This window comes from Thermothelomyces thermophilus, chromosome 6 (genome assembly GCF_000226095.1).
Source record: "Thermothelomyces thermophilus ATCC 42464 chromosome 6, complete sequence".
Lineage (NCBI taxonomy): Eukaryota > Fungi > Ascomycota > Sordariomycetes > Sordariales > Chaetomiaceae > Thermothelomyces > Thermothelomyces thermophilus.
Genome location: NC_016477.1, coordinates 1,915,183 through 1,934,816, shown reverse-complemented (window position 1 = coordinate 1,934,816; position 19,634 = coordinate 1,915,183). Strand labels below are relative to the sequence as shown.

The following is a 19,634-nucleotide window of genomic DNA, read 5'->3' as shown; positions in this document are numbered from 1 at the left end:
GGTCATACCAGGATCCAGGAAGAGCGCAGTCAACATCCAGCACCGAGCTAGTTAATTATGGCCTAAGAGCCACAACAAGTTCAAGATGGCCAGGGATTGAATCAATGAGCGCGTTAAGAGAGACAGTGTGCCAAAACTGCGCGAATAGGAGAGCAAGGGACAAAAACTAACAAGGGACGTTAGCAAAAAGACAGAAAGAGACAGAGGGAAGAAAGAAAGAGAGTCCTTTGCCAGAAAGACCCGAACTCGACCAGAACATAGACGCCTCCGTCGCTAATGATAACCGCAAGCTTCAACCAGCCTCGACTTCGCAAACCATGTGTGCTTTCCCATGCAGCCAGACCTCTTCTGAAAACAAGCCTTGATACCTGGGCCCAGGCCGAAAATGAAAATACGTAATAAGAGAGAAAATCAGTAACAGGTCTGTGATGCCACCAACAGCTCTGGCCCGCACCTGGTGCTACTAAGTTTGTTCATACCGCATGCCCTTGCACGTCTTGAGGTGCCTTTTTCGGTTGTCTGCGCGCATCCTCCTACCGCAGCCCTCGCAGAGCACCTCCTCCTTCCATACTTTCGGGTTGGCGCGCACGTCGGCCAGGTCCGAGTGGTGGCTGCGCAGGTGGCGTTCCAGGGCCTTGTGGAAGGCGTTGATTGAATCGTGGCAATAGGGGCAAGTCTGGCGGCCGTGCTTCTTCATGTGTCTCCTATCGTTGTGTGGTGTTGTGGGAATTGCCGGCCGTTGTTAGTTGACGACCATGAACCTGATTACCGGACGGAGGAGAAAAAAGTAGAATCCCCAGCAGGCGGGGTGGAGAGGAAGGACGGGAGGGGGGAGACAGGGGAACGTACCTGAGGTCGCACGGACGGCCAAACACCTTCTCACCCTTACAGTTCTCCTCCGTACACGGATAACTTTTCTTGGTCTGGCTGTTGCGGCTGCTGAGTGTCGAGGCAGAAGAGTCTGTGTCCTGATCGGAGCCAGGGGTCTGTGGCATGGACGATACTCCTGCTATGGGAGTCGTTGGTTCGAAATGAGCGTTGTCTGCTGCTGCCGAATCGGGTCCTGTGGCGCGGGGGCTTGAAACGAATGACGAAGGTGCGGAAGTGTTGCATGCATCAGTGCGCGTTCCCTCAAGGGCTAGGTTCGAAAAATCGGTGCTAAGAGAAAAGCCATGAACAGAAACTGTATCGATATCATTTCCAAGGTCGCCGATCTCCGTTGTTATACTGCGATCCATGATGCCGGTTGTGCTGGGTGGAACCTAAATGTCCAAGGCGTGGCTGACCGTGGGGAGAGCCACTGAAAGCATGTTGGCATCAGGGAGAGAGTTTTCCGCCGGAGACCAAGTGGCGATCTCGGGATTAGTATTCAGGGGAGAGCCCTGAGCTTCGAAACCGAACATGGGGGGTTCGGAGACTCCTTGATAGGAATACTCCTGAACCCCGCCAGAGAAAGGTGTGGGAACCCCTACAGCCAAGTCGTTCGGAGGGAAACTCAGTTCAAGTCCGCTGGATCCGGGGAGCACCAGCAGGTGCTGCGGATCCACCGTTTCCTCTATTACAGGCAGCACGAGACTGGCTAAACACTGTCCATCCTGACGGCTGATCAAGGGCCACGAGGAAAGACTGGTCTCCTGCCCTAACGGGAAGGGAAGGCCAATCTCAGCGCTCCCCCAGTCGCCATCGTCGGGAGGCAGCCGTGGTGAGGCCCAGGAGTCACTGCATTATTCTGGCGTTAGTGCCCCAGTCGGCGCCGGATCCATCAGGTTCCCACACTTAATTACCTCGAAACCTTCTGGGTCATCTCTGGGCTGGCCCGGAGCCCGCAGAGCCAGCCGCGAAGCGAACTACACTAGTCACACACCAGTTGACCAGGGTAACGGCGCAGGGAGCGACGTAAGTGATTATGTCTCCACCCCAGCAAGGAGCGAAATAGTGCTTAGACGGATCCGGATCCGGATCACTGTCGGTATATGACTGTGGTTGTCGTGGGACTCAGCACTGGGGGGATACAAAGAGCACGAGATGGCTCAAAGCGGCGTGTGTCGTCGGTGTGGAGTGTGGCAGGGGTCGGGACGGGAGTTTGGAGGTCCCACGCACTGGCCACAGTGGCAGCACTCGCTCTCAAATATCCTACCGTGTAAGCCCTCCTCTGAGACTTTGTCAGTGTGTTCTCTGGCCGCAAGCGGGAGATCGGGGGCTTACCCGGGCCCTCTCAGAAGCTGCCTTGCCCGGGGCGCGGCCGTCCTCACCAACGAGGCAGGTTTCAAACGCACAGCAAGAAGACCGTGGAAGTCTCGCCAAGAACACGACGCAGTGAGGCCCTCCATTCCCACACCACCTTACCTAACAACCAACGCTATTACTTTCCCCCGAGTGAGGCCCTCCATTTGAGACCTACCACATGAGGGCCGGTGCCGATAATACGCAACCGAGGACAAGGGTTCTCGATTGGTCGATAAAGGGCTTCCCCCCCTCTGCCGCGGCCAACCAAGGGCCCGGACACAGAAGAGCCCAGAGCTGTTGGAACACGTAGGTAATGCAAGAAAACGTTGGGCTGCCTTCTGTCGGTTCTTCGAAGTTGCTCGACGGCAGACTGAGACCTCAGCTCGAATAGCGTAATTGTCCTCAAAACCTTGGCCGCGCTTGTATGTACGCCTCCCGGTCGGGCCACTGTTTCTGTAATTAACCCGTCCTGCCTGGATCGAGTGCCTCATAGCGCAGCAGCTTCGAGGATGGGAAACTTCTTTTTGCTTCCGTGGGAAGTTAGGTTCTGGCGAAAACAGGCGGCACTGGAGTCTCTGGGATGGATTGGCTTTGTATAATTATTTAAAGGAGCGGATCTTGGAAAACTGCGATCAAGTTTCCTGACATTCCAGGCTGCCCAGGTACGTTACATGCCAGACTATCAACTTGGTTAACTTAATTACTTGCCTTGCACTGCTATTACGCCGCTTTCAGTCTTCTGCCCCACTTCCTTCCTGGCGTTCCTCAGCAACATCTGTCTGCCATTTGGTTTTGCGACTCGTTGTTCCCTTTCGCGCTCTCATCTCCTGCCCCGGGATAATAACATTTTCAATTTCAACATGGCTGATTATGTGCCCCTGCCTCCGGGTCTGCGGAAGCGGTTCTACGAGCCTGTCGTCTTGTTGCATGCTCTCCGGGAAGTTTATCGCAAATGCAACAGACTCACGGAGCCGGACCTGGAAGGAACCAGGGACAAGTCCGTAAAAGGGATCTATTTCTGCTTCCTGAACAAACTCAGCCAGATCTGTGACAGTTGTCCAAAGCAGCATCTCGGCAGGACTGTCAGTGCCGTCGCCGTCCTCGACTCAGGCACCATTGAGTACCGTTTGGCGTCCAATCAACGGGACGACGGCGAATTAAGGACGGTTAAGGAGTACCTGACAGATATCCTTCGCATTCTCGGCCGCGTCTCCGACAAGGAGGTCAATGACAAGGCGTTCATGAAAACCGTCTCCTCAGAGATCCTGCGCAAGGTTCTGGCCTTCAATCGCCCCCGGGTTGAGCACTATATCGATGCTTTGATTTCGGAAGACCGGCTCGACTTTTGCATCCAATATGCTGCTGGCGATCAGGCGAATGAGGGTCAGCAATCGTTCTCGGTTTTTCTCGGGCCGCCAGCTTTGCTCGGGCGCTGACAATAGCAATGGGTGCTGAGAAACTAGGAAGGTCTGCTGCCGCAGCATTGCGCAGTCTGCGGCCACACGTCGAGGCGGCAAGCAATGCGCCGCGCCGCAACCACCATGAGTGTGAGTCTTGTAACATTGTAACGACTCGTAACCTCTTCCCCCCCCACCCCCCCCCCCCCCCCTCTTCCCCTGGCGGGTCTCCTCTCTTTCCTTGTTGAATTCTCATGGTCCCCAATCCCTTGGGGCAGTCACTAACGGACCCCAACGACAGTTGCCCTTCACGCTGAAACGCTCCTTCAGAGCATCCACTCGCACTACGAACGCGCACTCGAGGACTACATGAAGCAGAAGACGCCCGACCCGATGACCAACCCAGACAGCCGCTGGGTGGAGGTTCGCCACGCCTTAGGCCGCCTCCTTTCCTACTTTATCGCCATCAAGGTGTTCATCGCGGCCCGCAGACTATGGCCGCGTCTTTTCGTCGATTTTGAGGTGACCTGGATCCCGTCCAGCGAACCGCTGGACGACCCTCCCAACATCCGGCGCAACGCAGAGGGCATCATCAAGCGCATGACGTGCGACAAGTCCCTCTTGGAGGCCTACCATGGCTACGCTGCCCACCTACAATCGCACAAGCTCGACGAACGCATTCGCAAGCACGTCCAATCGGGCAAATTTACCCCGATTGTGCACGCCGAGGTCAACCTGCTCGAGTCAGTCCTGGCTTCGCGAGCGGACGCCGAGCGCAGCGGTGAAGGCCCCCTCCGCTTCTTCCACGAGGCCGAGTTCGGCGCCTACATCGGCACCAGCAAGCCCACCTGCCTGCTGTGCCGCCTCTACTTTGATGCCCACCCGGCCGGCGTGCTCTGCCGCGAGTCCCACGGGAACCTTTACCATAACTGGCGGGCCCCGGACGTGCGCAAGGCCGACGGGAGCGAGCCCGAGCGCCTGCGCCGTGAGATCCTCGAGGCCATGGTTAAGAAGGTTCGTAAGGAGACCGAGCATGCCATCTGTCAGAGGTCCTCTTTCCGCAAAAACCACGACTCGAGGAACACGCCCACAAATCCGCTGTGGGGCACCACGGACATCGAGAGCCAGGGCAGGGCGGAGAACGGCATCGACCGGGCAAGCCGGGCGGGGCAAATCGTCCGGGAATCTGCATCGGTCACTTCGAGGAGAGCTATCAGAGCCTCGGCTTCTGAAAGTTGGTCCACGGCCGTAGGAGTCGAAGAGCTGACATCCACGGTGGGACAGATCAGCCTGGACGGCAGGTCGACGAGGGTTCGGAATAACGATGATTCGCGGGAGACCACCCCTGAGAGACCCGAACTCTCAACTCCGACTGGCCAAGAGAAGGATGACTCGCGAGAGACGACTCCTGTGGCACCCGAACCCTCAACTCGGACCGGGCAAAACAAGGATGACGACGACGACGACGACGACGACGACGACAACGATGGTGGTGCACGGTTGTGAACCTTGTCTTCGCAAAGGGTTCATCCTATCTGATTCATTATTTTCTCTCTCTTTTCTTCTCCATCTGTTTCTACTTCTCTCTGTCTAGCTTTCTGTGTGTTGCTGCATCATCTCAGCGAGAAAAATCAAACAGAGACTTGGGCTCAAAACAGAACGTACGGCAAACCGTCAAAAGAGCCGCCACCAACGCCTGCGTGGTGTCGAACCCCCGCCATGCTACCTGATATCAATCCGTCATCAGCTCCTGACTCTATTTCAGGTCCTGTGCCGACCACCTCTCAAACGCCGTCGGCAACAACAGGCAAACTCCCGTGCCTCGTGGCATCCACCACCTGCCTCAACCACCACACGTGTATCCTCACATCGTCCGTCAGCTCGGGGTGGAAGCTCGTCCCAAAAACATTGCCCTGCCGCACGGCCACGATATCCCCCTCCTCGCCCGCCTCCTCCTGCTTCCCCTGGCCCCGGTAGACGCCCAGGACCTCGACGGGCGCCCCCTTCCCCTGTCCTTTGCCCTGCGATGCTACAGAGCCCGCCTCGCCCTCCTCTTCCTGCTCCTGCTCCTTCTCCTCGGAGGCAATCACCCGTTCGACCACCGGCGCCCTGATGAAGACGGCCTTGAACGGCGCAGCCCCTTCCCCGAGAAAGGCCAGGTCCAGCTCGGCCACGAAGCTCTGCAGCTGCGTGCCGTACCGGTTCCGCAGCACCCTCACGTCCAGACCACCCACCAGCTCCTGCCCGCCCTGCTTCGTGGCCGCCGCCTGCTCGGAGAGCATGATGAGCCCCGCACAGGTGCCCCAGACCGGCTTGTGCTGCACCCTGTAGTGTAGTGTTCCAGTCAGTATGGGCATCGTTCTTTTATTTTTTTTCTCGTTTTCTACAGCAAAAGAAAAGGGACAGATAAGGGTGGGGGATGACGAACTTGACGAACTCCCGCAGGGGATCAAGCAGCCCGAGCCGGCGGGCGACGATGGCCATGGTGGTGGACTCGCCGCCGGGGATGATGAGGGCGTCGCATTGGCTGAGCTCGGCGCTGGTGCGGACCTGAAGGAAGTTGAATTGAAGAGCGTCGGGGGATTGGATGTGGGAGGAAGCCTTGCGGAGCAGGTTGATGTGCTCGACCACGCCGCCTTGGAGGGCAAGGACGCCGACGGTAATGGTCGAGCTTTTGGCCATGATTCGATATGAATGATGAGGTGGTGGCCTTGGGCGGTGATGATTTATTGTTTGACGTTTAGCTCTGGAAAGATAAAATTATGGACAGTAAAAGTCGAGGATGAATTGGCCAAGCGTAAAACTTGTAAAGTGCAAGCAATGTATGGAACGCCCGTTTGAACTTGGTTGACCGTCTTGAGGTGTATCTCTCCCAAGACCGTTTTTTCCTTATTGAGTCACAACTCAGATTCAATCGGGTCTAATCAGAGTCATCAAGTCACAACGTAAGCAAGGAGCTCGGAATGTGCCGGTTAAGAGCGGCAAGATGGCCAATTGAATTAAAATGCCTCGCCACCCTCCAGTCAAAGATTTGGCGACATCGGCACTCCCGGAGGGGCAGGCGATTGAAAAAAAGCACGCGGCTCTCTCCTCCGTTAGAATCACACTGTGCTTAGACTCTGAAGTTGCAGCGGCAGTGGAAATAAAGTTAGCAAAAAGAACTTCCCAGGGGGCTGATTCACAGATCGCCCCACAGCGGACCCCCACTTCACTGTTACTGAATTACTTGGTAGGAGGCTGGTAAATGTTTTTGGGAGGATGTCAGGTTGATTGCACAGTAACAGGAGAGAGTATACTTAAGTATGCAAGTGTGATGCTGCTACTGAGGACTCCATGGATGCTTGAGTTTTCATACACGAGCATATTACATGAGCGGCGCTGATGAGAGAGTTCGATCCTATCACATCGGATTTTGGTCTCAACAGTCCAAAGGGTCCGGCGCAAGAGCAAAACCTGGGAACCCCGCTAGCCCCGCCATGGGCTCCGGGGGGGTAAAGACGTGGAATCGCGGCCTTCTACGGGCACGTTGTGGGAATGTCCGATTCGGAGGCGGGGCACGTGCAAGGGATCCAGGGATCCAGATCTCCACAGTATGTGTCGGTACTGTGTTTTTCGCCCTCATCCCATCGACCCTCATCGAGGGGTAAACCACTGACTCACGCATCAACTTCTTCAAAAGTGCGAATTGCAAGTCCAACTTAAACCTGGAGCGGTCACCCCTTCTTCGTACCTGATACCCCCCTTTTCGTTCTTTCCCTCTCGAACGGTGGATACCTTTTACCATTTCTAGGTCTAAACCTCTGAGAACTCAAAAGTACATCACCTTTCCTAGTTCCCGCACCAAATCACCGCAAAGACTTGACCTCGGTTCCAGTCCAGAATAGGAAAGGGAAAAAAAAATGGCAGTCAACCTCCACCCCGGCACCAATGGCACCAATGGTACCGCCAACGACGATTTCACCGTCAAGGCCGGCCTGGCCCAGATGCTCAAGGGCGGCGTGATCATGGACGTGACGAGCGCTGCCGAGGCTCGCATCGCCGAGGAAGCCGGCGCCGTCGCTGTCATGGCCCTGGAGCGCATCCCGTCCGACATCCGCAAGATGGGCGGCGTGGCGCGCATGTCGAACCCCAAGATGATCCAGGAGATCCAGGCGGCCGTCACGATCCCCGTCATGGCCAAGGCCCGCATCGGGCACGTGGTCGAGTGCCAGATCCTCGAGGAGCTCGGGGTCGATTACATCGACGAGAGCGAGGTGCTCACGCCCGCCGACGACAAGTACCACGTGCAAAAGTCCGAGTTCAAGATCCCCTTCGTCTGCGGCTGCCGCAACCTGGGCGAGGCCCTCCGCCGCATCAAGGAGGGCGCCGCCATGATCCGCACCAAGGGCGAGGCCGGCACCGGCGACATCGTCGAGGCCGTCAAGCACATCCGCACCGTCAACGCCGAGATCGCCCGGGCCAAGGCCGCCCTCGCCGCCGAGGGCGACCTGGGCATCGCGGCGATGGCCCGCGAGATCGGCTGCGACGCGGCGCTGCTGAAGCAGACCGCCGAGCTGGGCCGGCTCCCCGTCGTCAACTTCGCCGCCGGCGGCGTCGCCACCCCGGCCGACGCCGCCCTCATGATGCACCTGGGCTGCGACGGCGTCTTCGTCGGCAGCGGCATCTTCAAGGACGCCGAGACGCCCGAGCACGCCGCCAGGCGCGCCCGCGCCATCGTCAAGGCCACGGCGCAGTACAAGGACAAGAAGGCCCTGATCGAGGCTAGCATCGAGCACGGGGAGGCCATGAAGGGCATTAGCAATGCCGGTCTGAAGCCCGAGGAGAAGATGGCCGGCCGCGGTTGGTAATAAAAACTCTGCGGCGGTCGGAAGTGGGGAGGCCGGGGAATGTGAATTCGACGTCTGAGGACATGGATTCGGACTATTAACGTATTAATGGATAGCCCGTCAAACCATCCGTGGGCTTGGCTCTCTCCAAAACGCGCAGGGATGATGATGTTAGACGGATCTGAGGCAGGTTATATTTGAGGACTTTTTCAAAATAGCATTGTTAGTGAAGCTTTCCGGCTGATTTTTCTCAACAATTATGAGGCACAGAATAAAAAGGGACCAAGCAGCATCTGTAACAGCGGGAAAAAAAAGATGATGGGCCATTGTTAGATCAAGATACGTTACCTCTATGAAACAAAGGCGGTGTGAGCAGGCTCATTAATTTAAAACTCAACTGTGCATTGCAGAAGGCTGAAACAGTCTCGAACACGGCCCAGCCCGGAGTCCCAGTTAAGCAATACAACCGTTCTATGTCAAGGTTAATCATACTTCACGGGTCTAAGTACCTACGTTGTGTACATTCGGGTGTTATCCGCTGAATCGGGAAAGTGTAGCAGCGACATTACCGCAAGAGAACGAGGAACTTCTCTAATAATTCAGGGCTATTAATATTGCGCTGCTTGTTCGAGGAGTTTCGCTAATAATTATGGCACGAGAATTGACGAGCCTCGGCCGCCATCTTCAGGAACAATTTGATTTTTGACGGCACTTCAGACAGACAAGAAAATGAAGCAGACTCTCCACTTTTATCTTTGACTTCTCTTTGAAATGTCTGACAGGCTTAGAATAGTCCAAGGATGCAAGACATTAAGCGAGACTATGGGCGTTGTGATAATGAACCAGCCGGCAACAGTAGACCTGAACCCGTGTGAATACCTAAGTAGATCAGTATAATAATACTCATGAGGCAAAAAGCAAGACTACTGTAAAGCATACGTTTTCAGGTAGGATGACCAACCGGTCAGTCTTAGAATCTCAAACTAGGCTGCTACTCAAGTCGAAACAGGGTACTTCGTGGCGAATCGGGTTTCAAAAGCAGCCCGTCCTATGACTACGAGATAAACACATGAACCACGGGATGGCGCACCCCTCTCACCTCGTTGTTCACAAATGCCTACTCCATCAGTGGCGACTTTGTCTCGCTTCCCCATCAACTGTACCGGCCGAAGAGAGAGTTTGGTGGAAATGCTGAGCGGATCCCCCCCCAAAAAAAAAGGGGGGGAGGGAGAGAAGAGAGAAGAGAGAGAGAGAGAGAGAGAGAGAGATTATATTTACACGTATTATAGCTGTGATTAATGTAAAGTTCAGTTGTACATCAGTCATTGCGCTGCCCAATGCAGACAAATTGCCTTATCTGGCCCGGCGATCTCTCCCGCACTCAGATCCCCTTCCCCTGTAAGTTGTCCCATCAACCTAATGGCCCAACCATGCTTGGGATATCCAAGCCGGAGCCAGTATCAATGCCCGATCCCCTAATTATTCCTTCCAATTCCCAGCTTCCAGTCTAATTCACCATGCTTCCAGGCTTTCCGTTAACACAACGATTTTCCACATCCCAAACGCCAACAGGGAGGCGGGAATTCCAAAGCAGCGAAAAAGGAAAAAAAAAAAAAAAGCCACAGAAGCACAATTCGAAACATCGTCACCGCGGCTTTCAGTTCAGCGACCTGGCCTTCGCCTCCACCCCCATATCCTCGGTCCTCTCCGACGACGCGTCGCTTTTGAGCCACGGGCTGGCGGACGCTTCGTGGGGGGCCAACGTCGTCTCTCCGCCAGGTAGTTGAGCCATGCCGTTTTCGAGATCCCGATCCTCGCTACCACGCTGACCACCACGCTGACCACCACCCTCGGCAGTTCCTTCGTTGCCGCCCGCCGCGTCCTCCAACACCACCACCGCCGCCGCCGCCGCCTCGTCCTCGTGCGCCGTCCCAGTCCACGACCGCAGCGGGTTCCGTCTCGAGGGGCGCGACCCGACCGTCAGGGGCGGCTGCTGGTGCCGGCCGCCGCCGCGCATGCTGACGCCGCCGGCAGTGCTGCTCTGGCCGGAGCCGGCGCCGCCGCCGCCGCCGATACCGCCGGCGGGGGCGAGCAAGCCGGGGAAGAAGCGGTCGACGAGGGGCCGGAGGGTCATGGCGCAGGAGACGACGATGGCGGTGTGCACCTCGAGCGCGGTCAGGTAGCTCAGCGCGGCGGGCGTGTAGGTGAAGTCCGGGTCGGTCGAGCCCTTGGCCTGGATCAGGATGACGAGGCGGACGAGGGAGACGATGCACACGCTGTGTGTGTGTGTGTGTGTGTGAACGAAAGTTAGAAGCCGTTGTTCCCTATTCTTTCTCTTCCCCTCCCCTTTGGTTGGTCAAAGGAAAGAAGAGTAAGGGAGTAAAGGGGGAAAAAAGGGGGGAAGGGGGTTTCCGTACAAAAAGCCAATTGTAAAGACACCGACGACGACGAGTTTCTGGCGGCGGGGGAGATTGAGTGGGGCGACGATTGGAATGGGCAAGATGAAGATGATTAAATCGGTCGCAATCACGATGCTGCACCCACCCGCGGGATTAAGAGGTTTGCAACGTTAGGTTGACTCGGTCATCATCAAGGGACTTTTTAAAAAGGGGAGGGGAGGGAAAGGGGGAGCAAACCCTGTGTTAGCCCACCAGGCGGACTGGGGCTGGCAGAAGGAGGCGACGACGGTGGGATCCCAGGTCGCCTGCAGGGGGATGCAGTACGTGAGGGTGATGGCGACAGCCCAGAGGCTTGTTATGACGACAATAAACAGCACAAGCCAGGAGGCTCGCCTGGCCGACTCAAAGGTGAAGATTTTGAGGTAGAGCAGGCAGATGGATATCTTGGTCAGAGACAAGGTAATAATGTAGAGGAGCAGAGAGAACCACCATGCCTGTGACGGTTGAGGGCTGTAAGTTGTCACTGCCGGTCACAGTAGGTAGGCCCAGGTATGGTATGTACGTACGGGAGTGACAAACTCACCTGCATCATCGGGACGTAATCGGTCCGCAAGTCTACGTCCCAGACATGCTTGCCCAGGGCGAGGTTGACTTCTAGAACTCGGACGTGAGCAAGCTCGGCTCAGAGAATCCCAACCATGTCCGCTCCGGCGAGTGCTTGACTTACGCACTACATAACTGGCGCACAAGCCGGCGGCCACTACCTGTTGCGCGTATGTAGGTCAGAATATCACTAATCGAGCCAGAGGCATCTTCTCGGACATGGAACAGGAGCCGTACTAAGGACGAGGCGATGCACCAGTCGGCCGGGCCGAGGAGGCGCACGATCTTGGTGCGGGTCCAGAAGCGCAGCAGCACGAAGATGAGGGCGATGGTCCACGTCACGAAGCATGCCGCGAGGATGTTGGGGCCGTGGCTATTGTGAGGCAGGTCGGCCGTGGAAGGGCCAGGAGGACCTCCCGGCCCTCCTGAGGTTCCTGAACTCATGGAGACCGGGCTCGCATCGGCCACAATTCTCGAGTTCGAGGCCCGCACTTCCACTCCTCTCAATCGCCTCTCAATCGCCCCTCAATCGCCTCAGAGATTGCCGTGTGAGATGGCGATTCTCCGGCAGCGTAATCGAGGGCCTGAGGTTGTGAGGGTAAGAAACAAAGGGACGGTTTTTGTTCTCGGCGCAGAGCGTGTTGTTTCTTCGTCTGGTTCGTCTGGTGGGCCACGCCGATCCCTCAGGGGAGAGGTAAAAACTTGGCTCCCGTCGATGGTCGTGGAGCTTGCTGTTTCAGGAATGAGACAGCAACATGTGAACTGGGGGTATGTGAACTGGGAGCGCTAGTGTAGGCTCGTCGGGGGGTTTGGACCAGCCAGGGCCTCGCAAAGTTCCATGCGATCACAATGCTTCCCCCCGGACACAGGATGGCGGGAAGAAAGCACAGGAGCACAAGGGGATTAGCTCAGCGGTTGTCCAGCCTGACGATGCTCTGGTCTCTGTTTATGGAAGATTGTGAATGCCCCCCCCCCCCCCCCGGCTCCAAATATACCCAAATCGGCTTCGCTGCTCCCTTGCTCAAGATCGAAACTGCGACGTCCCAAACCCTGCCTTGTCTGGGTCGCACCGATCGATAGAGCGAGTTCATAGCGTACAGTACATATATACATGCATGGTGGTAGTTAATTTAGCGTAGCACTTGCAAACTCGGGTATGCACTGCTACTACATACATACATACATACATACGCAGTATTCGCGTACTGTGGAGGTAGATACAGCACTAGTGGACGTATTGGGGTGGCTGTAAATGGGGAAGCAGTGCCGGATTTTTTGCGCGTGGTGGCCTAGATGGCAGGCATTCTTGACCACTCGTTTTCCCCAGCCAACCAACCAACGTAGTATCTTTGTTCTTGAGGATGGCATGACGTGCACCCTGGAACTGTCAAAGCTCCTGCAGCGCTTTTTTACCAGGCACCCACACCTAAAATCATGCTGGAATCACGAGCACATGTCAGATTAGTTACTGCAAGCCCGAACTTGAACATTGGGCATAAACTGCCTAATCGTGCCTGGTTTGCCGGTGGCCGCAGTTCCGGTGTCTTACCTAATTGAAAGAGTGGAGTTGTCAGGATTGGTGCTTAGTGTACAGGTTTGTTCATGCCGGTCTGCTCCGTCTAAAAGTTCGACGAAAGCTCGACACTGGAATTATTCTTTTCTTCCCTGCTTTCAAACTCGATTGCAGCTTAGAGTTACCCAGAGACACACCTCCCGCCTTATCCAATATGGCGTGCTGCACCCCGGCTCTTCATCCGCGGCTCAATATCCTTGCTGATCTGATTGCGAAGTGGTCCGCAAAAACACATTATCGGTGCTAATGACCAGTGTGTCGGAACCCGTGCCAATCGTACTGTACTGTATGTACATACATACATACGTATATACTATGTAGGGAGGCCAGTACTTCGTATGGAGTACGCAGCAACATTGGCTTCTCTGGCTTGACAGCGCGTTTGGCCCCCAGTGCACCGATTCGGCTTATGGTGGTGGCTGTCTTGGTACGGAGTACAAAAAGTACATCCGTACTCGGTACCTCCTTTGAAATGCGGACGGAAAACGCGCACACAAACTGCCATTGCCCTCTTCAAGCTACTTGAAAACCCGGCGAGTAGGCGCAAATGCCAGGCATTTCAGAATCGAGCTCGATATGTCGCCGCATGCATTCCTGGCCTTCTTAAATGGTGAAAACAACCGGCCCCCTCAACAATAAGGTCCGATGGTGTAGTTGGTTATCACGTCAGTCTAACACACTGAAGGTCTCCAGTTCGAACCTGGATCGGATCAGGTACTAATAAGTTGTCCGTGGGTTCAATTCACACAACGCGATTTTTTTGCCTCTGGGTTCACATTGAGTGGAGATCCCCCAAAGCGACCGTTCCGTTGTGGGACCGGGGGCGCTGAGTGTGCGCTGCCCCACTAAAATTTCCAGATCGCGGGGCATCGCGCACGCTGCCAGCGACTCTCTGCATGGGCAGCGCGTTGGAATCGAAACCACATTTGCTGCTCCTCTCCTCCAGTTTTACTTCTTCTTCTTCTTCTTATTCTCCCCCCCTTAACCTTTACCGGCCTGCTAGACCTGGCGCCCAACAGAATGTCATCGAATCGCCCGCCCCGCGCGGTAGCCTCCGACGACGACGATCCCATCATCGCAAATTACTCCGTCTTCATCAAGCCGCCCCTTCCAGAAAACCGCAACCTCGTCGTCCTTCAATATGTGAACAAGACCGCCCAGGATCCAGCGCAGATCCGCGTCCCACGCATATCCGAGCTACGCGTTAAGCCCAAGACCGGCATGTACGAGGTCGACGTACCCATCGACACCACCGAGGCATACGACAGGAACAAGGGTATCGCGTGGGGTACCGCGCTCCAGAAGTCCATGGAGGCCAAGAAGGGCGGCAGCTTGGGTCTCGCGGGAGGCTTCAACATCGTCGCCACCTCCACCTCGGCGCGCGGGCGGCGGGGCGCCGGCGCCGGCGCCGACGACGAGACCCCGCTGACCTGGGCCGAAGCAGCGCGGCAAGACAAAGTCCTGCGCACCCAGACCTTTGGCGGCGGCCGGAGCGCCGAAGAGGCAAACACCCGCCACATGATTGGTGTCTTTCAAGGAAGTGAGTACTTATAAAGATAAGCTACCTCTACCCTGTCCCCTGTCCCTCCCTCGCTAATGAAGACCACCAACGCGATGCTAATAATGGGTCCTCCAGAAAACCTTCACCTAACCCCCGTCTCTTCCGTCGTCCATCTCCGCCCAGTCCCCCACCACATCGACGCGGCGACCGAACAGGAGCGCCTGGCGCGCGGCGGCGCCAACAGCGCGGGCGGCAGCGGCGGACCCGGCGACAAGTCCGGCACCGGCGCCGGCGCCGCGGGCGCCTCGGCCGGCCGCGCGATCCACATGACCATCAAGTCGGCCATGGACGCCGACGGCGGCGCGGCCACCGAGACCATGGCGGACCGCCTGCGCAACGTCCAGACCGAGACCTGGCAGCGCATGGAATGGGTGCACGACGAGGCCGAGATGGCCTGGGAGGCCTACAACGAGTGCCTGCTCCTCCGGCCGGGGAACGGCGGCGGCGGCGCCGCGGCCGCGGCCGCAGCGGAAGGGGAAGCGGCCGAGGATAAGGGGAAAGGGAAGGAGGTCGCCGGCGCTGCTGAGGCGGCGGCAGCAGCAGCAGCAGCAACCAGTGCCGACGAGAGTGGCGCAGCGGACCTGGTCGACAAGGTGCCCTGGCTGAAGACGGATTGGGAAGAGCAGGAGCTGTTGCGGGCAGTCAGCGGGATAGAGGGCCGACAGGCAGATCCAAATGGCAACAGTGAAAAAAAGCAGGGAAAGGAGACTGCGGTCAAGATGGAGGAGCCGGCGGCGGCGGAAAGCCGAAGGCAGGTCGGGCGGACGGGTGGAAGCGCGAATGCCGCGTCAACCGCGTCAACCGTTGCTGCTGCGTCCGGCGCAAGGAAGACTACAAGAAAGGGAGCGTCGAGGGGAACTGCGATGGAGATAGACTAGCCACACATATCGAGCTGAATAGATTGCAAGGGGTATTGTCAGTAATTCATTCGCATTGATGAAGAGTTCAGACGCCCAGCGTGGTACACCCTGGGACAGATCTGTCAGGGAGGGAACGGGAAAGGGAGATAAAAGGAAAGAAAGAAAGAAGGGAAATTGGTCACAATGGCATGGCTTCAAGCCAATAGCCACGCTCTGCTGTGCGCATATGTCCCCGCAGAAAGAACAGAATGGTTCCCATTCATCTTCGTGTGGGTGACCGTTGGTGGCTCTGCAAACCAGAACCCGTGCTAGATACAGCTGCCCAAAATGTATCTTTCGACGTGCTTCTAGCCGCAACGATGATGCCTCGAATCAGTCGTTTTCTTGGCTATAAAAAGGCACATGCTCCATTCCTCCAACCATGATTGAGCCACTCAAACTTTTATAGATCCAGAGTGCAGCTGCTCATCGCGGGCACTGCTACCCGTGGGCATGCTGCGCGTGCCTTCCCTTCGAAACGCTTACTGAAGCAGCTCAACATCCAGGCCGATTGAGCGCATGAACAAATTAACGTTCTGTAGACGCTGTGCCGCAAGATCCTGAGGAAGAGTCTTGGAGAGCGCAACCGTATCCATGACACGGTCCTTGACAGCCAACACGAGTCTCTGTTGTTGTTCAGGGGAAGCCCCAATTCCGAGGGCGGCTAACAGCTGCCAGACGTAGATGTCGTCGCTGGCTGTGACTGGGCCGGGGAACATGTGGGGGAGCGTGGGCTCGATGAGGTCGAAGAACTGTGTGTGGGTGACATCCCTGCACATTGTCAGCGAACAGTAGGCCACAGAGATGGAAGAGGAAGCATACCATGAGCGCCAGGCCTGCTCGCTACCGCCTCCACCGTGCTTAATGATTTCGGCGCGGCTTAGGATCATGGTGAGCATGGACGCGCCGATTCTGCTCTTGGCGATCACGTCAACATTGCGAGTGCAGACAAGGCCAAGCATGCCGGCAACGAGGTCCAGATCGAGCTCATTCAAGATGTTGAACAAGGTCGACATGACGGCAAGAGAGAAAAGCTCCACGTTTTCGCGCATGGCAGCGTTCAGCTGCATCGACTCCGAGGTCACCTGGGCGTTGCGAACGACCTCGAGGCTGTCGAGGTTCACGAGAATGAGGGTAAGGATCGTCGTGCGTTGCTCATGGGTGAGATGACGGGAGATGCGCTGCATCGCCTTCATGCCTTTGCTATAAGATAAGAGGGCAATAAATGGGTGCACGCGGCCGTTATCGGGATGGTCGTGGATCCGGAGGCTCTCCCAGAGATGCTTGTTGAGGATTTGAGCCTCGCTGTTCCAGGTGACGAACTTCTGGATGGCCTCCGTATCGGCATCATTCGCCGGAGGTGGGGGCATGTTCCTGTCATGATCCTCCATCTGCATGAGCGTAGTGTAGACGCGTTCGATGGTGCGCAACTCGCTCTTCCTGTCACCGGTTGGGGCCGCATGCTTGTGGGCGCTGGCAGGGCGATGAGCATCCCCGGTGCTCTCAGTGCGCTTGATGTTGAGGAGCGGCTTGGGTGTCTTGGCATTGCTGAATGAGATCTTTCCCAAACTCCCTTCGATCACCAGCTGCTTGTTCTTTGGTTTATTCTTGGCGGCTTCAACAGCCCGCTGGACCTGCTGCTCCATGCGCTGCATGTGGTTCTCAGGTCCGCGGTGCTGACGACGCATGCCACCCTGGCGGCTCCCGGTCTGGAAGAGATAGGTCTGCGCGAAGTTGTTAAGCGGCTGGTTGGGATTCTGGCGCTGCCCTCCTTGGATTTGGCTGTGGACCTGGTAGTAAAAATCCTCGGCGAGAGACTCATCAGTGCCGTGCTCATTAGGATTGCCAGTGGCGGCAACAAGTTGTTGGAGTTGGATCCGAGTAACGAAGCTCTTATCCTGCGGTGTCATGATGCCGTTGTCGCGGGACATGAGGAAGATTTTGTGGTTGCGCTTAGCCCGCTTCGCTTCCTGTTCCAAGTAGGCCGCCTTCTCCTCCTCGCTGAGCTGCGCAAGCTGAGAAGGATGGGTGATGAGCTGTGGCTGTCGAGAGAATGAACCTTGATGGCGATGGGCTGGGTGAGACGGGTAGCCCGGTATTGTCGGGGCGGGATGCTGGCGCATTCCCAGTCTCGCCGCATCCCCCGAAAGGCGGTTAGGATTCTGCAAGATCTGTGTTGGCTGCACGGGAGCCGGTGGTTGCTGGCGAAGGTGAGCCGGGGGTTGGGCTGCGGGCTGTGGCGAGGCCCCTTGTTTAGAGCTGGGCCTCTGCAGAATCGTGACAGGATGTCCATGACCGTGAGATAACGTCTGATCACTGCGATTGTGATCAGGTTGTGGCGGCAGCTGAGGTGGCGCGTGGTGGGAGTATTGGTAAGCTTGATCATAGTGCATCGGTGGAGGAGCTTGCGCGTGAGGGCCGGACGGAATGGCGGCCGGCGGAGGCGCCGGAGACGGAGTAGCTTGCTGGGCGGCCTTCTTGGCTTGAGCGCGCATCTGCGCTTCAACTTCCTCCAAACTGAGCACTTTCCGGCCGGGCACTGTTGAGGCGGACGTGGCGGCCGGTGAGGCAGTGGAAGCTGGTTGAGACTGTTTCTTGGGCGCAACACCCCAAAGAGCCGCATCAACCTGTAACTCAGCGACTGGCTCGCTGCTGTACTTTTCGTAGCCGGTACGAGCAGGCTTGCGTGCCGCCGGCTGGGAGTATTGGCTATACGAGGATAGTCCAGAGGAACTCTGTAAAGCAGCATGGGGGGGAGCTTGAGACGCCGGCTGAGAGGATTTTGCGGCAGGTTGCTGACGGCTGAAACGGGCGTGCTCTTCCTCGATGGCATTGGCGACCTTGGCGGTAGAACCGAAGAAGTCGAAATCCTTGCCTGCCGGTCCGCTGCTCAAGTCCGCAGCGTCCCCGAAGGTATCATCATTGAAAGCGTCACCCGTCTCCTCCAGTTGGTCGCCCAACCCATCGTAGGTATCTTCGAATTCCAGAGCATCGCCCTCCTCTTCGCGATTGGAAAGACCGGCAAAGGGGTTATGGGCCTGCGAAAAGCCTGCCGCCGCCGTGTTGTGGCGGCTTGTGTCGAAGCCGGAAAATGACATGGTTACGGCGCGGGTTTAGCAACTACGCCAAATGTTACTGTCAAAAATCGTTAACATACGTAAACTTTGAAGTTGCCCTGGATGATAAGCAGTCATGATCGCGGGGTTAAAATGGGGCGGGGAGGGATCGGACGTCTGCACGGCAGGCAAGGGCGCCGCCGAGGCAAACCTCATGCACAATTCAAGCCAGGGCTAATAAACGTACAGCAGGAAATGTAACAATACTGTGCCGACTGTATCGGTCAACTGACATGTTGATTCGATCAGCGCGATGCGAACCCGGAGGCCGTCGATCGATCCGAGGGCGGGTAACACCCACACGGTAGGCACCGTCGCGCAAGATACTGCCGAAGTGGCGGGGAAGAAATACTCAAAAAAAATTTGAGATAGCGCGCTGTGCGCCGAGAGAAGGAAAGAAAACAGGGAATCACGCAAATTGGTGTCGTAACTTGAGCGAGGGCACCTTGGAGATGATGGATATCGCCCTGTGGATCGAGCTTGCAGATATTCGCCAACTTGGGAGCATCAGCCTAACAGCTCAGGGTTGAGTGGGATATGAGTGGGATACAGGAATTATCCGACAGGCCAATCGGCATAAGCATTTCGGAACGCAACCTGACGTGCCAGGCCCGCCACCTGATCAAACCAGCCCCGAGATATGGGTGCCTCAGCACATAAATATTGGTTAAATAGGTAAGGTAGTTATCTATTGTACACATACCTGACTTTTTGACTCGCGTACTTGCATGCAAATGAGGAGTTGGGATGGAAATTACAAATGGGTGCCAGGCTAGACGTTGTACGGATTACAGATTGCTTTGTACGGAGCACTGCATACCTTAGGTACCAAATATTCGCGTCCCCGTAATGAGAATTTCAAGATCAGTTAAGTGCATGCAAGTGTAGTCCATACTTGGTAAGGACTGCAAAGGTGAGGACGGTGAGGACGGTAAGGGTCACCTTGTGTAGCTGTCACGAAAACAAGTCATGTTACCCAAGATTCAGGCGTGGGCAGGGGGGTTCTGAAGCCCTGTTTACACAACAGGATTCTG

General features: G+C 56.5%; 8 protein-coding genes and 1 non-coding gene across 9 annotated transcripts; 4 read left to right on the top strand and 5 right to left on the bottom strand.

Annotated features, from left to right (window-relative positions):
• Nucleotides 1-86: 86 nt before the first annotated feature.
• Nucleotides 87-746, bottom strand: MYCTH_2310459 (uncharacterized protein). The gene has a single exon (XM_003666016.1). It carries the CDS (start codon nt 695-697, stop codon nt 464-466), a length of 234 nt encoding a protein of 77 aa, XP_003666064.1. The 5' UTR covers nt 698-746; the 3' UTR covers nt 87-463.
• A 426-nt stretch (nt 747-1,172) lies between these two features.
• Nucleotides 1,173-1,913, bottom strand: MYCTH_2310457 (uncharacterized protein). The gene is made up of 2 exons (XM_003666015.1): nt 1,785-1,913; nt 1,173-1,719 (listed from the first exon to the last, which is right to left on the bottom strand). The coding sequence occupies exons 1-2, from the start codon at nt 1,802-1,804 to the stop codon at nt 1,263-1,265; spliced, it is 477 nt and encodes a 158-aa protein (XP_003666063.1). The 5' UTR covers nt 1,805-1,913; the 3' UTR covers nt 1,173-1,262.
• Nucleotides 1,914-3,527: 1,614 nt separating this feature from the next.
• MYCTH_2310455 (uncharacterized protein) lies at nt 3,528-5,268 on the top strand. Its single transcript, XM_003666014.1, has 3 exons — nt 3,528-3,609; nt 3,694-3,773; nt 3,925-5,268. The coding sequence occupies exon 3, from the start codon at nt 3,993-3,995 to the stop codon at nt 5,127-5,129; it is 1,137 nt and encodes a 378-aa protein (XP_003666062.1). The 5' UTR covers nt 3,528-3,609; nt 3,694-3,773; nt 3,925-3,992; the 3' UTR covers nt 5,130-5,268.
• MYCTH_2310453 (uncharacterized protein) lies at nt 5,269-6,527 on the bottom strand. The gene is made up of 2 exons (XM_003666013.1): nt 6,052-6,527; nt 5,269-5,948 (listed from the first exon to the last, which is right to left on the bottom strand). The coding sequence occupies exons 1-2, from the start codon at nt 6,303-6,305 to the stop codon at nt 5,408-5,410; spliced, it is 795 nt and encodes a 264-aa protein (XP_003666061.1). The 5' UTR covers nt 6,306-6,527; the 3' UTR covers nt 5,269-5,407.
• An 828-nt stretch (nt 6,528-7,355) lies between these two features.
• Nucleotides 7,356-8,755, top strand: MYCTH_2316262 (uncharacterized protein). Its single transcript, XM_003666012.1, has one exon. The coding sequence runs from the start codon at nt 7,523-7,525 to the stop codon at nt 8,468-8,470; it is 948 nt and encodes a 315-aa protein (XP_003666060.1). The 5' UTR covers nt 7,356-7,522; the 3' UTR covers nt 8,471-8,755.
• Nucleotides 8,756-9,725: 970 nt separating this feature from the next.
• MYCTH_74573 (uncharacterized protein) lies at nt 9,726-11,974 on the bottom strand. Its single transcript, XM_003666011.1, has 6 exons — nt 11,689-11,974; nt 11,576-11,612; nt 11,432-11,502; nt 11,086-11,342; nt 10,867-10,983; nt 9,726-10,725 (listed from the first exon to the last, which is right to left on the bottom strand). The coding sequence occupies exons 1-6, from the start codon at nt 11,893-11,895 to the stop codon at nt 10,107-10,109; spliced, it is 1,308 nt and encodes a 435-aa protein (XP_003666059.1). The 5' UTR covers nt 11,896-11,974; the 3' UTR covers nt 9,726-10,106.
• A 1,689-nt stretch (nt 11,975-13,663) lies between these two features.
• MYCTH_t177 lies at nt 13,664-13,737 on the top strand. Its single transcript has one exon. It is a non-coding gene; the product is annotated as a tRNA-Val (tRNA).
• Nucleotides 13,738-14,044: 307 nt separating this feature from the next.
• On the top strand, nt 14,045-15,463 carry MYCTH_2120781 (uncharacterized protein; the record flags this gene model as incomplete). The annotated part of the gene is made up of 3 exons (XM_003666010.1): nt 14,045-14,549; nt 14,661-15,226; nt 15,284-15,463. The coding sequence occupies 3 exons, from the start codon at nt 14,045-14,047 to the stop codon at nt 15,461-15,463; spliced, it is 1,251 nt and encodes a 416-aa protein (XP_003666058.1).
• A 455-nt stretch (nt 15,464-15,918) lies between these two features.
• On the bottom strand, nt 15,919-18,889 carry MYCTH_2310439 (uncharacterized protein). Its single transcript, XM_003666009.1, has 3 exons — nt 18,808-18,889; nt 16,307-18,619; nt 15,919-16,255 (listed from the first exon to the last, which is right to left on the bottom strand). Exons 2-3 carry the CDS (start codon nt 18,580-18,582, stop codon nt 15,967-15,969), a joined length of 2,565 nt encoding a protein of 854 aa, XP_003666057.1. The 5' UTR covers nt 18,583-18,619; nt 18,808-18,889; the 3' UTR covers nt 15,919-15,966.
• Nucleotides 18,890-19,634: the final 745 nt, after the last annotated feature.

What these genes read in the sequence shown, in the direction of transcription:
- MYCTH_2310459 (XM_003666016.1), bottom strand. Translation starts at nt 697, where the DNA reads ATGAAGAAGCACGGCCGCCAGACTTGCCCCTATTGCCACGATTCAATC.
- MYCTH_2310457 (XM_003666015.1), bottom strand. Translation starts at nt 1,804, where the DNA reads ATGACCCAGAAGGTTTCGAG. An exon ending in ATGACCCAGAAGGTTTCGAG is followed by an intron (nt 1,720 to 1,784) that starts GTAATTAAGTGT and finishes AGAATAATGCAG; the next exon opens with TGACTCCTGGGCCTCACCAC.
- MYCTH_2310455 (XM_003666014.1), top strand. Translation starts at nt 3,993, where the DNA reads ATGAAGCAGAAGACGCCCGACCCGATGACCAACCCAGACAGCCGCTGG.
- MYCTH_2310453 (XM_003666013.1), bottom strand. Translation starts at nt 6,305, where the DNA reads ATGGCCAAAAGCTCGACCATTACCGTCGGCGTCCTTGCCCTCCAAGGC. An exon ending in CCCCTGCGGGAGTTCGTCAA is followed by an intron (nt 5,949 to 6,051) that starts GTTCGTCATCCC and finishes ACTACACTACAG; the next exon opens with GGTGCAGCACAAGCCGGTCT.
- MYCTH_2316262 (XM_003666012.1), top strand. Translation starts at nt 7,523, where the DNA reads ATGGCAGTCAACCTCCACCCCGGCACCAATGGCACCAATGGTACCGCC.
- MYCTH_74573 (XM_003666011.1), bottom strand. Translation starts at nt 11,895, where the DNA reads ATGAGTTCAGGAACCTCAGGAGGGCCGGGAGGTCCTCCTGGCCCTTCC. An exon ending in GCCTGGTGGGCTAACACAGG is followed by an intron (nt 10,984 to 11,085) that starts GTTTGCTCCCCC and finishes GGGTGGGTGCAG; the next exon opens with CATCGTGATTGCGACCGATT. An exon ending in GTCTTTACAATTGGCTTTTT is followed by an intron (nt 10,726 to 10,866) that starts GTACGGAAACCC and finishes ACACACACACAG; the next exon opens with CGTGTGCATCGTCTCCCTCG.
- MYCTH_2310439 (XM_003666009.1), bottom strand. Translation starts at nt 18,582, where the DNA reads ATGTCATTTTCCGGCTTCGACACAAGCCGCCACAACACGGCGGCGGCA. An exon ending in GAGCAGGCCTGGCGCTCATG is followed by an intron (nt 16,256 to 16,306) that starts GTATGCTTCCTC and finishes GACAATGTGCAG; the next exon opens with GGATGTCACCCACACACAGT.